This window comes from Lepisosteus oculatus, chromosome 6, assembly GCF_040954835.1.
Source record: "Lepisosteus oculatus isolate fLepOcu1 chromosome 6, fLepOcu1.hap2, whole genome shotgun sequence".
NCBI lineage: Eukaryota > Metazoa > Chordata > Actinopteri > Semionotiformes > Lepisosteidae > Lepisosteus > Lepisosteus oculatus.
This window is the reverse complement of record NC_090701.1, coordinates 53,121,111-53,135,512: the sequence shown is the minus strand read 5'-3', so window position 1 is coordinate 53,135,512 and position 14,402 is coordinate 53,121,111. Positions and strand designations below refer to the sequence as shown.

General features: G+C 41.9%; 1 protein-coding gene and 1 long non-coding RNA gene across 2 annotated transcripts; one reads left to right on the top strand and one right to left on the bottom strand.

Annotated features, from left to right (window-relative positions):
* Positions 1-290: 290 nt before the first annotated feature.
* Positions 291-4,330, bottom strand: LOC138239453 (uncharacterized). Its single transcript, XR_011189942.1, has 2 exons — positions 4,245-4,330; positions 291-3,366 (listed from the first exon to the last, which is right to left on the bottom strand). It is a non-coding gene; the product is annotated as an uncharacterized lncRNA (long non-coding RNA).
* Positions 4,331-4,850: 520 nt separating this feature from the next.
* LOC102687841 (somatomedin-B and thrombospondin type-1 domain-containing protein) lies at positions 4,851-14,402 on the top strand. The gene is made up of 5 exons (XM_006633983.3): positions 4,851-5,076; positions 8,880-9,074; positions 9,603-9,681; positions 10,742-10,918; positions 12,118-14,402. The coding sequence occupies exons 1-5, from the start codon at positions 4,851-4,853 to the stop codon at positions 12,233-12,235; spliced, it is 795 nt and encodes a 264-aa protein (XP_006634046.2). The 3' UTR covers positions 12,236-14,402.

Below are 14,402 nucleotides of genomic sequence, written 5' to 3'. Positions count from 1 at the left end.
TCGAATGCTCAGCAGGACATCTGTAGCTGTTTTAATGTTCTCATTAATAATAAAATAATGAACTGTGAATGCAATGAACCAGAACTGCATAAAAAATTGTTTGTTGACTGCGCATTCTTCAGTCAAATGCATATTTATCCTTCAAGAACGACTGCATTACTGAATTATAGCTATATTATAAAAAGTAACAACTACAATCGAGGTGTAGCCTTTACAGTAAGAGCAGTTTTTTATCAGCCGGCAGCTAATGCCCAAATAATAATAATAATAACGAAGATGAAACAACACACTAGCCACCAACGCATTTATTTGTTCACCTTGTCAACAGCACCCACCCACACAAATATCTGGAAAACCAAAATTAAAATGTAGCGGTAATCACAACAATCCTGCCTCTGACCATTTCTCTTCAGTCGCCAGCCCACACTAGCAGGTCCTCATTATGGTATCATAGGAAAGAGGTCACCAGAGTGCCAGGAATGTCCTTCAGCGACATGTACAAAGAGAGGATGTGCAGAAGGAAGGGGAAAGATTGACGTGTGTGACAGGGAAGGTTACAAGGGAGTAGCAGCTGCTGTATAGCTCGGTCTCCAAGACAGCCAGCTTCTCGGACCTTGGCATGCAAACACAGGGCATCTTCTCCAGCCCGGACACCCCTTGTCATTCAGCCCACGCAGCTCACCGCTACGTTTCTTCACACTGGGGCTGGGAACGCGACGGAGGATTTGTACTGTCGTCTCCTATTGTTCCGGTGAGTCGAAGCTCATAAAACCTGCTGTGCGCTTGGTCGTTCACGCCGCCTCAGAGGGTTTTCACGTCAGGCCCGAATCCGCCTCTCGTTTGAAAGCCCGCGGCAGAATTTTCGATTTTCACACACGCTGACGCTGTTCCCCACTTGAATTTGAACATGTTCCAGCCCAAAAGACAGACGGGTAGGTTAATTGGCGTCTGGAAATCTGGCCCTGGTATGTGCGAGTTTGTCTATCTGCCCTGCGATGGATAGGCCTCTTGTCCTGGGTCTATCCTGCCTTCTGCCCTTTGCCTCCCCTGCGACTCTAATTGCCAGAATTGGCTAGAAAATGGATGGACGTTTATGGTACCAAAAGATGGCTTTTCAATCTTTGATAAGATTGAATAAAGGTGATTTATTGAGGTGAATTTATTGAATGTTTATTGAATCTCCTTATTAACCTTTTTCTCTTTGAGGGACCACCTTTCAATACATAATTCTCACCAATCTATTTTTAAGGGGGAAATCCAATTTAAGCCTTACATTATTACTGATAATGCTAGTATTAAGTATAAAATATTAAAAGAGCAACATGAAGGAAAGCACATTTACTGAAAATGCACTCAGATGCTGTTTTTTGTCATCTACAAGACTCAGGGTTTAGAAAGTTCCCCTTTGTTCCTGACTACCCAGAACAGACTAGACGGTCCCTGAAGAGGACCAGCAGGGGAAACACTGCTTGAAAACCCCTTGCCTTAAATGAAGAGAAATTTTTAAATGTTTTATGATTTTTGCCTTAGTGTCTCTCACCACACCGCTCTGCCTTGCTTCAGCAGGATACATTTCAATGTGTGTGGTGTCATTTCTAGCAAGGTCTTGAGGCATGCACCTCGTGCTACACATTCTTCAAGTATTCTGTGTGCCAGTGAATCTGAATGATTTAATCACAGCAAGAGAGCCAGAGCTGCTGGCGAGTAAAGAAAGCACCATTTTAGTGTGCTCATACTTTTGACTATACAGAAGCTGAACAAAAGAAGCAAAACAGCAATCTAGATGACCAAGACATCATCTAGTCACAGTCTTTATTTGGAATGGTCGATAAAGTTTTAAACTGTTATTTGGGTATATTTTAATATACTTTATCTCAGTTCTTCAGGTCTCTCAAGTGATACATGTCATGTCATGTGATGTCATTTGTCAAACTGCTTTATACCCTACGGTGTCAGGGGAAGCCGGAGCCTACCTGGCAAGCAACAAGCGCAAGGCAGGGTACACCCTGGACAGGACGCCAGTCCATCGCAGGGCCAGTGCAAGCCCATCACACATGGGGACAGTTTGGAGGCCATGGTAAAGGGGGAAAATTTTGCCCCGACACCGGGATAACTCCCTACTCTTATCGAGAAAAGCCCAAGGATCTTTAATGACCACTGAGAGTCAGGACCTCAGTTTAATGGCTCATCCAAAAGATAGAATCCACTACAGTATAGTGTCCCCTCCACTATACTGGGGCATTAGGACCCACACAGACCCCCCCACTTATCCCACTAACACACTTCCAGCAGCAACCATAGCTTCCCAAAAGGTCTCCCATCCAGGTACTGACCAGGCTCACACCTGCTAAGCTTCAGTGGGCTGCCAGTTGAGAGCTGCAGGGTGATAAAGCTGCTGGTTGCTCAAGTGACACAAGACTTCTAAGAACAAAAGCCCTGGTCTTGAGACACTGGCTTAAAGCACATGCCCGCCTTTAGAGGCAAAACCTCACAAAATGTAATCACAAGCTTTGCAACCAGATATCAATACTGATATGCAAGGATATTAATTTGGTCTTTGCTTTCGGTTTTGCAGAATGTCCTAGTGTGTTTTTCTCATGCGTAGTGTAGTCATGTCTTGGGCATCATGTTAGTGTTATGGGGCAACAGCCTGCTCACAGCTCCCCCTTCACTGACCTCAGGCCCACAGTTCAAAGACGTGCCGGTACGTTAATGGACTACCGGGAAGCTTGGTCCTGGGTGTGAGCGTGTATGTTTCTGTGTTTGTGTCTCTGAGCCTGTGCTGGGCAAGCGGTCCCACCCAGAGTGCAACGCTGCTCTGTAGAGGTGAAAAGGATCCGATGCAGATGCAGGAGTCGTAGTAAGCGTACTGAGCAAAACCAGGAGCTGAGTCGTAGTCCGAAGGCGAAGGTAGGTCGAGATCCAGTAAAGGCACTAGTGGCGAACAATCCAAAATGTGCGACAGAAACCTGGTCGAAAAGAGGTCTGAAGGGTCAAATCCGAAACAGGCAAAGATAGCAAACAATCCAAGGGGCGAGACGAGATCCGAAGTCCGAAGGCAAAAGGTGAAGGCAGAATTCCAGGAAGGCAAAAGGGAGTAAGAAACGCTAGGCAGAGCAACAAGTACTGAACTCAATACCGAGCAACGGGAATCAGGTAAGAATGGTATAAATAACCCGGCGTGCCGCACGGTAGAGCAATTGCAGGTGTGTTAACTCGCGCGGCGGCACTTGTCAATAGTAATCCGCTGCTGGTGCTGATTAGCTCTCTTACGTGTTGATCTCTGCTGGCTGGTGGTCGTGACACAGAGTGTACCTGGCGTTGCGCCTGTTGCTTGTCGGGATAGGCTCTGGCTTCCCCATAACCCTGAAGAGGATGAAGTGGTGAGAAAAGTGCTTCAGTAGAGAATATCGAAGCTTTGTGCAGGTCAATAAAGTAATGGTGAATTAGATGAATTGTATTCTCAGATTGGACCATGAATGAAAAAGGCAATTGTTGAAAAACGAAATATATATGATTCATATTATACAGTACTTCAAAATCTCTTATAATATTTGTTTGCTGTTTCTGAATGTTCATGTAAGCTAAAGACTTGAAATGTTCTTGTTTGCTTCATTTCTTATCCTAATTAAAGATGCCTTTCCTCATCCCGATTGGTACTAGAGATTAAGTGCATACTAGCTTGTTAAAATTCCTTGATGTTTCTTTACTGCTTACAAACCCAGCAGGCTCTTCCTTGACATCTGTATTGATATGGATATGGTGATACAGGTGACCTAATTGAAATCTGTCTGGTTCTCCCTAGTCATGCACATTAGTATGATGGGCTCATGTGCATGACGTAAACTGTAGAGATTTTCTGTAGATTTCCTAATTCTACAATATAATGAGCATTGCATTACCATTTTTCTTCTGACCAACAAGGTCTATCTCTGCTTGGCGCACATAAAATATCATGTTTTATAATGTTTTGTTGGTTTTTCATGCCCCCCAAAAAGCGAAAATACGCAAAGTCAGTTCCACCTGGATTATTAAGTAATAGGAAGCGTAAATAATGCAGAAGCAAAGTATCTGAAGCTACAAGCCTCATTTCAGGGCTGACTCATTCCATGGTTGAATACACACACAGGATAAAGTTTACCTGTGTAGAAAGAGGGGAGGTGACTGTTTAACTCAGTAATACATGTTTTTAGGGATCATTAACCATTGAAACGAGAAGACAACTGAAGGGCTGATCTACGTACCCTGGGCGCTTTCATCTGGAGCCAAACCAAATGCTCACATTCCTCTCAGCTCTGCGAGAGGCTGGTATAAAGGAAGCCGGGCACAGCAGTCTGATCCGATCCGACTCCCGAGCTGCGCCAGGACAGAACAGCCGAAAGACACGCGAAAAAAAAAAAACCCAACAACTTTCATTCTTACTCAGCGCATTCTCCAGTGTTTAAAAAAAAAAGAGAGAGACGCTGTGGGTGACTGCTTTCAGAAAAATGTTAGCTCTACAGCCAAGCTACTGTTCTGCGCTTTTACTCGCGCAGAATGGGTCTGTTATTTGAGAGGAACACTCTGTAAGCCTGTTTCATGGGCACACAGAGGACCTGTGTCGCAGAAGTATTCCGTGTCGCAAGCATTCGACTCAAGAATAGCGTCGGCCTGCGTTGCAAGTCCGCCTCCTCACAGTTGACAGGATGGGTGCTGCGCATTCAGCTGAAAACTGAATAAACAAAACGAGGGCGGGTTGCATTCAAACTTGAGTTCAAGTCGAAGGATTCGGTTGACCCACAGCAGGCTTTCGATACCGGTGAACCACACACAGGGGGTCGTGCCGTGGTCTGTTCTCGGCTCAACTCGTGATGAGGAGATCGCTAGCTAAAGGTGTTGGTCTTCTGCTGCTGACTGCTCTTCTGGGGAGACTCCACATGGCTGAAGGAGGATGCTCTCAGAAGTGCTGCCAGGACAAAGACCTGACGTGCAGGACCTCAGACTGGAGGGTGGACAGGACGTACGGAACCTGCTTTTGTGACGAGGGCTGCCAGCTGACCAGAGACTGCTGTTTCGACTACACCGCGGAGTGTCCAGGTACGAGCTTCCCTCAGCCGAGGAGAAGGCTGGGGTCACCAGGGATTAGGAAAGGCTCAGCGAGTGGATATCTAGAAACCCATACTGAAACAAGAGCTAATTTGCATTCATCACAACGTAGACAAACTGACCTGTGTGAGAAAAATGTTTTCAAACCGGTTTCGAAGTCCGAGAAGCTTCACTGCGCGTTTACTCAACTGCAAAACAAGAACCAGTCGCGCGTGTGGAATTCTTGATGGCGATGTTGATTTGATTTTGTGCTACACTCAATCGGAACTTGTGTGCTTGCTTTTCTAATGGCAGTGATCTGTTAGGGTACGAGACGTGAACACATTTCTGGAAGGGTTGGAAACTTAATCTTAAATTCATAGTCTGGAACTTTGTAATCGGTGCATGTACATACAACATTTAAAAACATTCGATTTTTGGCAGAAAGAAGATAAAGAATCGAATAAAAATTGCACTTTCTTGCTAACATTCAAATCGAATACAGCATTATACAACACAATCCCAGGTTGTGCACTACTATCCTGTAGTTCAAGAAGAAGTTACCACAGTTTTGCGTGCTTTATCATACAGCAGAATTTCTTCCAATCTTCAGAAAAGGGCTACATAGGTATTTAAGCAAAACATGTGTTTTGATTGTATTCAGGGGTACAGAGTTGTGTATAAAAAGACACAATAAACCCACTTTTTCATTCTATATAATGAACACTTCTTATTATGTTCACTGTTATTTTAAAGTTTTGGGGATTGCCTGTAAAGATAATGCATTTGTTTTATTTTCTACATTTGAAATGATTTTTTTTTCAAATGCTAAATTGAATTATCCTGTACATAAATACATAATACATAAATACTCCCTACAGTTTTCGTGTAACAAATGTGCGGTGGCAAAATTGCTCCTATATTACTTTTGTGGAAAGAAAGAACAAATATCATACTATTCTGGATGACACGAGAGTATACAACAAGCTCAGTGTTCAAATAAAGCTTACATAAGCAAAAAGTTGAGGCTTGGAGGGAACAAACCAACAGGCAAAGACCAGACAAAAAAAACATCCCCGTATTTCTCACTTGAGACATGAGCCATTTCTCTATTGAAACAATCACAGCATTATCTGTTAAAAACTTGGACTGGAGTGCACCCTCCACCTTATAAGTGATTCAATTCCACTGGCTTGCACACGGTAATTGAAAGAAATGCTAGCTAATGTGATTCACATGTTTTATTCCAGCTTCAAACAGTGAAAACTCAGCAAACCATAAGCAGTCAGGTTGTAGTTACCCAGTCATGTGGCTAACCTTTCAAACCTCCCAAGGTGTAGGAAATCTAAATAGTTTATAAATGTAAGGAATTAAATAGTATTGTGGTATTTTCTGCTATTTGGTATAATATCAATAATTATATTAATAATATTACAACAGGGTTACATGGTGGTGCAGTGGTTACATTGCTGCCTTGCAATGCTGGGTCCCTGGGTTCAGTTCCTGGGGTGCTGTCCGTGTGGAGTTTGCATGGTCTCTTCATGTTCACGTGGGTTTCCTCCCATGGTACCAAGACATGCTGGTAGGTTTATTGGCTTCTGGGAAAACTGGCCCTAGTGTGAGTCTGTGTGTGCCCTGCAATGGAGTGGTTTCCTGTGTTGGCTGTTTCCTGCCTTGTGCCCAATGCTTGCTGGGATAGGCTCTGGCTCCCCAGCAGTCCTGAATTGGATAAAGTTTGAAAATGGCTGGAATATTATAAATTTATTACATTTTATTGAAAATTAAATCCATGGTAAAATGAGCATCTTAAAAGCGGCATTTGTTGTTAATGCAGTGAACTGGATTCTACCTTTTATTAAAAATGAAGATGACCTTCTTCAGCATATAACGCAAAAGCAAAATCTTTCCCACTGGACTTTCAGTAAACACCTCTTTCTTCTGGAACTGGTACTGTAGCAATTTAACGAATAACTCAGAAAGACCCTCTTTGTTGAATATTAGACAGTTACAGATGTATTGTGCTTGCCAGAGTAATAGAGGTACTATGTGTTATGTCATGTGTTAGAAGAGAGTGTTACAATGTCAGACATAAATAATTAAAATAAGGTTAGGATGAACTGGCATTTCAAATTTTGTCACTTTCCGTGGGGCTGGTGTCTGAGTGGATTGAATAGATTTTACACCTTGGGGTTGTTTCTGGGAACAGACACAAATGAGTTGAGTGACCTCTCATCTGTGGATGATGACCTGATATCCCGATCTAAAAATAAGACTGTTGTTCATAGTATTCATAAAACGTACACAATATTTGAAAAACAACAATGGTAAACCAGCGACATTATTTTGCAATGTTCTTAAAATGATGACATGTCAACATTGTATAAATGTGCTGTATGCCCTGGAAAGTCTACTTACTGTTTAGCTAATAATAACAAATCAGCGATGCACATATTCATTTTAATTAAAATCATTCAATATCTGTTAAGAAGAGCACACATGAGGCAAAAAGAGTCAGATGATTACAGTATTATTATTGTATTCTTCAGAGTCTCCTGGCCATACAAATAATATGCAGTTTGTAACTTGAGACTTACCCCTCTCTGGTGGTGAGAGATGGTAATTCAGGTTTTGTTGAACCAGAAAACTGAAACTGGAAAGTCATTTGATACCACTGGGTTTCAGAGTTACCCAAACAGTTTAAGGCTGTTGCGTAAGATTGGGTTTGAGACCCTGAACACACCTCGGCTGCAAAATGCTCTCAACACATTAAAGTAGTTATGCTGGCAGTCCAGTTTTGAAGGAGGAAAGGCTGATGTATACTGTTGACTGGTGTCATAAAAATATATATTTTTAAATATAAGAAAATAAGTAGTCCATTTTGAAGAGGGGAATAAGGGCTATGTTAGCTCAGGGTCACAGGTTACAATTTGTCTTGCAAGGGCAACTTGGTTTTGATGATTGCCAAGTGACGTCATTAAGCTTCACTGTCGGGTATTTCTGCCAAAACTGCAGCGCCCTGTGCACCTTTGGCAAATAAGATTTTTTCCTCTGAAAGATCATTTCCAAGCTAATATCCCACTTGATGACCAGGAACAATGTGCTGTTGAAGATGATATGATCCCATGGTTCGTTGCAAGAGAGTAGTGGGTGTTAACCCCCGTGGCCCGAATCTGCTTCCTAAATTCCTCTTTAATTCAGATGAAGAAAGAATTACTCACTTCTCTACCGAATGGGCTGTGTTGTGGGGCAGCTGGTGCTTGATTCTGCCGTGCTTCAGTGATAGATGAAGTAGCGTCCCCTCATTATGAAAGCCCTTTGAGATGGAAGGCACATTATTACTGTACATAGATAGATTTAACATTTATGTAAAACACCCCACCACTGTAAAGCAAGAAGCAACAATTCAGTGCCTATATTATTATTCATATCAACAACAACAATAATAATAATGCACTTTATTTTCTATAGCACCTATACAGTAAGAAACAAAGATGCCCAACGAGAGCAGACAGCAGTACAGTAGGAAAGCGGAGGGGCAGACAGAGGACCAGCTAAATATAAGCCCTTGTAAAGAAAGAGCTTCTGAGTCTGGATTTGGAAGAGCTCAGGTAAGGTGACTCTGTTCTCCAGAGCTCTGGGGCAGAGCAGGAGGAGGCCTTGACAGCCACAGAGTGTAGACGGGCCTGGGGAACAGACAGGAGACCGGAATCAGACCAACGAAAGGTGGCCCGTTGAGGAGTAGGACAATAAGAACCGTTTTGTTATCGTAAAGAAACGACGAGCGTCCTTTGACGACCCGGCGCTTTCCCTTGCAGCCCGGCCCTGTGTGGTCGGCGAGTGGAGCCCCTGGAGCGGCTGTGTCCAGCAGTGCCGGCCGGCGTACCGGGTCCGCAGACGGCGGGTGGAGCAGGAGCCCAGGAACGGCGGCCAGGCCTGCCCCCCGCTGGAGGAGAGGGCTGGGTGTCTCGAGTACCTGAGCTCCAGGGGCCAGACCTGCGCACAGGCCCAGGGTAAGGGCAGCTCCTTCACTCCAGCTCGCTCTTCCCTGAGGCTGGAGCAGGTCGTCGACAGTTAACTCATCATTGAATTTGCTCTGTTCATGTCCAGTGCTTAAAAAACAAGACTCTTAAAAGTCATTTTCTAAACAAGAAGATATTATATTTCCTGGAGTGCAACAGAGCATTGTACAGCTTTGGCAAACTAAAGGAATTAATTTGCTTATTATATCACAGGTCATTTGGAATCGTATTGTAATGACAGAAGCTTTTGTGGTGTTGCATGCTGGAGAAGTATATTCCACATAAACACGTTTCTTCAGCATGAATGCAGATCTCAATCCTCCAAGCAAGTTTTTGTTGTGGTCCCAGATGATGGCACCTACTGACATTTCTCTGAGCTGGGGACACGATAAAATTATGACTCTTCTTGCTGCTGTTTGTCGCAATCACCATGCTAAAAATTATTCAGATCAATTCAGTCTCCAATCTGTCACTGGCAAGCAGAAATCGCAATGCATTTTTGGAATGTCTTTGCTGTAGGTGCTGCCTTCATAACGTCATTGGCGTACAGCAAAGGAAGACGAAAACGGGACCTATCTGCAGAGTTGGAGGACCCTGGGTATGTATTTCACTGTACGAGGTACCAATAGCACAGAGGCATCCTCACCGACATAATTATGAAAAGCAAATTATAACAGTTTTTAGCGACTTTCTGCAGAAGCCTTAACCATTTCTGTTTAAATCAAGAACCTGAGATGTTTTCACAAATAAAATATCTGAAGGAGCAATTTTAATCACTTTAAGGGTATGTACTTTATGTACTTTAGAGAAGTATTAATGAGTCTATATATGCTTATTTTTTTGTACATTTTTATGATTTAGGAGTCTGAAAAAGTTGAGGGAGTGGAGCATGTTTCTCAACCTGTTTTTGTTGTCGTACTGGAAATAATTTCATAATAAAATTCACCTCTCGTTTCTGCCATTAGTATTTTTGTTTAAAAGTATAAGTAGAGAATGCTGTTCTCATTAATTTTAGAAGCGTATTTAAAGATACATTAAGGAAGCCATGAGGTTGTAAATGAAGATTAAATTAATTGTAGTGTCTGAACCATTTTTGGTGTTAATATTCACTATACCACCTAATGTAGGACGTAAATGTCTGAATTCATTTTTAGCTGATTATAACCATACCTAACTAAAATTAGGAGGAGTGCTAAAACGTACACATAAATAAATTCCATAGCTGTTTCCGGACTGAAATATGCTTTGTCACAATGAGGGATCCCTTTTTTTATCGGTGGCACAGACTGCTGCAAAGGATAGTACCTACCGGAACTGCCATCAATACAAACATGGCTTTAAACCTCAGTATCTGATCTGGGGGTTGGTTGACTAAATATATAGAAAGATCTTTGACAACTCTGAACATTTTCAGCCTAACAGTACAACAGCTTACAGTGGTGGAACCGCCGAGGCAGTTTTCAAGCACATCTGCAGGTGAGGCATCCATACAGGTGACGCTGCAATTCTCACAGTGTACATGGGCTCTAAAAACGATCATATCTGATGCGCATTACGGCAGCTGGAATGTTGTCGTGGTCAGACTGAATTTCACGGGGACGCGCTACCGGAGCCCGGAGGCGGCGGCGCGTCTGAAGCGCTTGGTGTCTGTCCGTCAGGTACTGCATGGAATTCCAGATGGGGTCGCTCTCGCACCACTGCGCCCTGGAGAGCCGCGCCCACGCCCGGTGGATGCAGTATCTGAGGGAGGGCTACACGGTCTGCGTCCTGTGCCAGCCGCCAGCGATGAGCGACGCCGGCCACAGCTGTCAGGGGGACGGCACGGGCATCGAGGGGTAAATAATGCAGGTCTTTTGGCACCAACAACACGGCAAAGGTTCCAGGAATGCCTCGGCAGGTCCAGTAGGTCTGGAAAACTACGCATTAGGCGAAAAGGTTATCGTCTTGACTCAACACTCACGTACTTGCTCGGCTTTCCTGTATGCAACTGGGAAAGTGGGAAATGAATAACTTCCACAAACCTTCTCTCTTCCACCTGTATTAGCTTTCAAAGTTAATTTGTTTTTCAGTACCGCTTTCCTGTCGCAGAAGGATGCTCATTGATAACCCGAATATTTCATCTGTCTTTTCTACAGGACTTTTTCACACGCTTTTATTGTCAAATATAGAGAAGAGATGATGTTAACACAATTAAAATGTTATAAATTGTGTTAACAAAACACTTGTTTTTAACTGTTTAGAATGTAATATAATTAAACCCGGAACAATTTACAAGCTTCTGCACTTTAAGTTGGAGTTCATCATATTAGTGTTGACGTGATTGTGGGAGAAACAAATCACAAAACACCCAGCATATAAAATGACAGTAGAGATCAACGGAAATAGCCAGCCTTTCTAACTGAACTCTTTTACTACCAATAATTTTTGATAATCAATGTTATACTTATACAGTGTAGCACAAATACACATAAAAATACAGTAAATAGAAAGAAAGAGAATAATAATAGAATTGTGTATAAATGGGAAATTAAGAGAATGAAATTGAAGGGCAGCAAAAACAAGTTTGAGGGGAGATTTACAAACATCCGCATTTGTAATACAAAAAGGGTCAGTCCCCTAATGTACAGTACAGTATGAATTTACAAGCTGTAAACATGCATAAAATAATGGAACTAGTGTGCAAGCAACGCCAACATCTCTCCCAATGGGGATAAAGTGGTTTTAAATGTTGAGAACTCTAAATAAACTCGAATACACCACTAGGAGTCGATTTCCTTCGGGTCCTAGTCTTTTGTAAAACAAACCAGATTATCCCGATTCTCCATACTTATGTTGGAGGCCCTGTCAGAGCTCTTGTAACAGCCCATAATGATGCTTCTGTTTCCACGTCCACTAGGGAGTGCAATTCTCCAACCAGTCAGCTGGAAAAGTACTCTTACTAAAACAGGGCAGGCCGTTTCCCACAGGGGAAAGGACATATCCCTTACAGGGGTCTGAGGAAGTTCTAATGGGAGTTTCCATCTTCTTGTTGCAGAAACCGAATCCTTCAGTGGCAGGCAGTGGGTAATCCCAGGTGCAGAGGAACATGGAGGAAGATTCAGAAGGTGGAGCACTGCTCATGCCCAGTGGTACACAGCTTTGTGTTTATCTGAACAGATCACAAAGGCAGCCATAAAAATATGTAAGTAGATCTACTGAGGACCTGGGGTATATTAGATGTGTGGAGAGACCTTCATCCTACAGGAGGGGGCTGTACACATTTCTGTGCCCTCATTACTTTCATAGCAGATTAGATTACTTTCTTACCAACAGAACAGACAGAACCAGAGTAAAGGAAGGTGTAATTGGAACACCTGTCCTATCTCACCATGCACCAGTTAGATTAATACTAGATTTAAACTTGTGGAAACAGAACCATTTATGGAAGATGAACTGTGGTGTTTGAATAATATCAAAGAGGACATTAAACAGGGTTTTGAACTGTTCTTGAGGACAATATAACAGCAATAATATGGAATACAGCCAAAGCAGTACTTAGAGGGGAAACTTATCTCTATTTGCTCAAATAAGAAAAAAGTAAGACAGGCCAGATTGAAGAACTATAATCCGACTTAAAATATATACAACAAGATAAGAAGAAAACGCCTACTCAGAAGATATCCAAGAAATTAATGAAAACTAGACCAGAAATACATAACCTGCAACCTGTCTAGAAACAAAATTAAGGTTTCTAAAACAAAATGACTACGAATCAATGAAAATATTAGCAAGAAGATGACGTAAAAAACAACAAGTCAAATCCACAATCCATAAAATTATTGATTTGGGTACACGGCAACTGCATTACAAGCTAAAGGAAATACAAACAACCTTTGTTGAATACTACAAAAACATGTAGAATAAGAACAAACTAGAATTCAAATTAAACAGCGACTACTAGAGACTTTAAACTTTCTTGTTCTGAATGCCAAAAACAAAGCTATAAACACTATATTAACTGCAGTATTAAACAGTGAGGAAATGTATAATACTATCTCTAATCTTAAACATCACAAATCGCCAGGGGCTGATGCTTTCCACATGATATACAGAGAACAATTAGCTCCTCGTCGTTTGCCCTCTTGTTACAGGATAGAGAAAGGAGGAGGTCTGCCTCCTCCTAAATTAAACCAGAGGAAGGGAATAGCAGAGTAGATGTGGGTCTTTTAACGCAATTTCCATTTGAATGCTTCAATCAATACCAAAAATAGTGGAGAAAATTTTACCTTATTTATAAATGTAGAAAAGTAGATTAAGCCTTTTTTATTTAGAACAGTCCAACACAATACATTGTTAGATGCAGTTTAAATATTGTGAAGCCCATTTATAATGAAAAGATAGAGGCCTTTCTGAATAGTTTAGAAGCAGGAAAAGCTATGGATGGGATCAGTTGGGAATATTTATATCAAACACCTGAGAGAATTTGGATTTGATAACAAATTAATGGCAGGTGTGCCAGAAACTGCAACATTATTGAATGTGTCAAGGGGATCAGTGTGTGGTGTATTTTTACACCAAACAAGGGTAAACAGCCTCAGGAAAGAAGAACAGTGGTTGCAAGTCCAATCTCACCAACAGGGATAGATGGATAGTTCCTACAAATCACAAAGCATCGGCTTCAAAAATTACCACAGGAATTGAATCTACATTTCTGTGAGCCAGTCTCAACAAAAACTGTACATCATGAGTAGGGCTGCCTTTAAGTGCTTACAACAGTATTCCAAGAAAGACTGAAGCTGTTCTGAAGGCAAAGGATGGCCCAGCTCCTTATTAGTTAATACAAATTCATATATTGCTTGGGGTTTCCATTATTTTGTCCAGACCTGTACAAGTAAAAACAAAAGAGAACAACTTCACAATGCTGGAGGTTATGTGGAGAGCAGGTAGACTCTTTTACATATATTCTGGACCTGCCCACAAACAGTGTTATTGGCAATTCATACACATAGACCCTAATAAGATAATAAACCTAGTTATACCTTTTGAATTCTCAGCTGTGTATCTGAGACGTTTTGTTTTTTATCAAACAGAACCTAAGCACAAATATATACTAATAATTCTTCTAGCTGCTAGTAAAAGCAATCACAAAAAATGGCTTATTAAAGACCTCCAGCATCTGAACAGAATGATCATGTGAATGAGATTTACACAATGGAATGGCTAACATTTTCTCTTAACTTAAGGCAGAAAAATTCAGCAAATACTGGGTAACCTGGAAAAAAATGTCCCCAGTAAAACCTGATTTCACTTTCTGAAGTAAAATGAACTAAGATTTCTAGA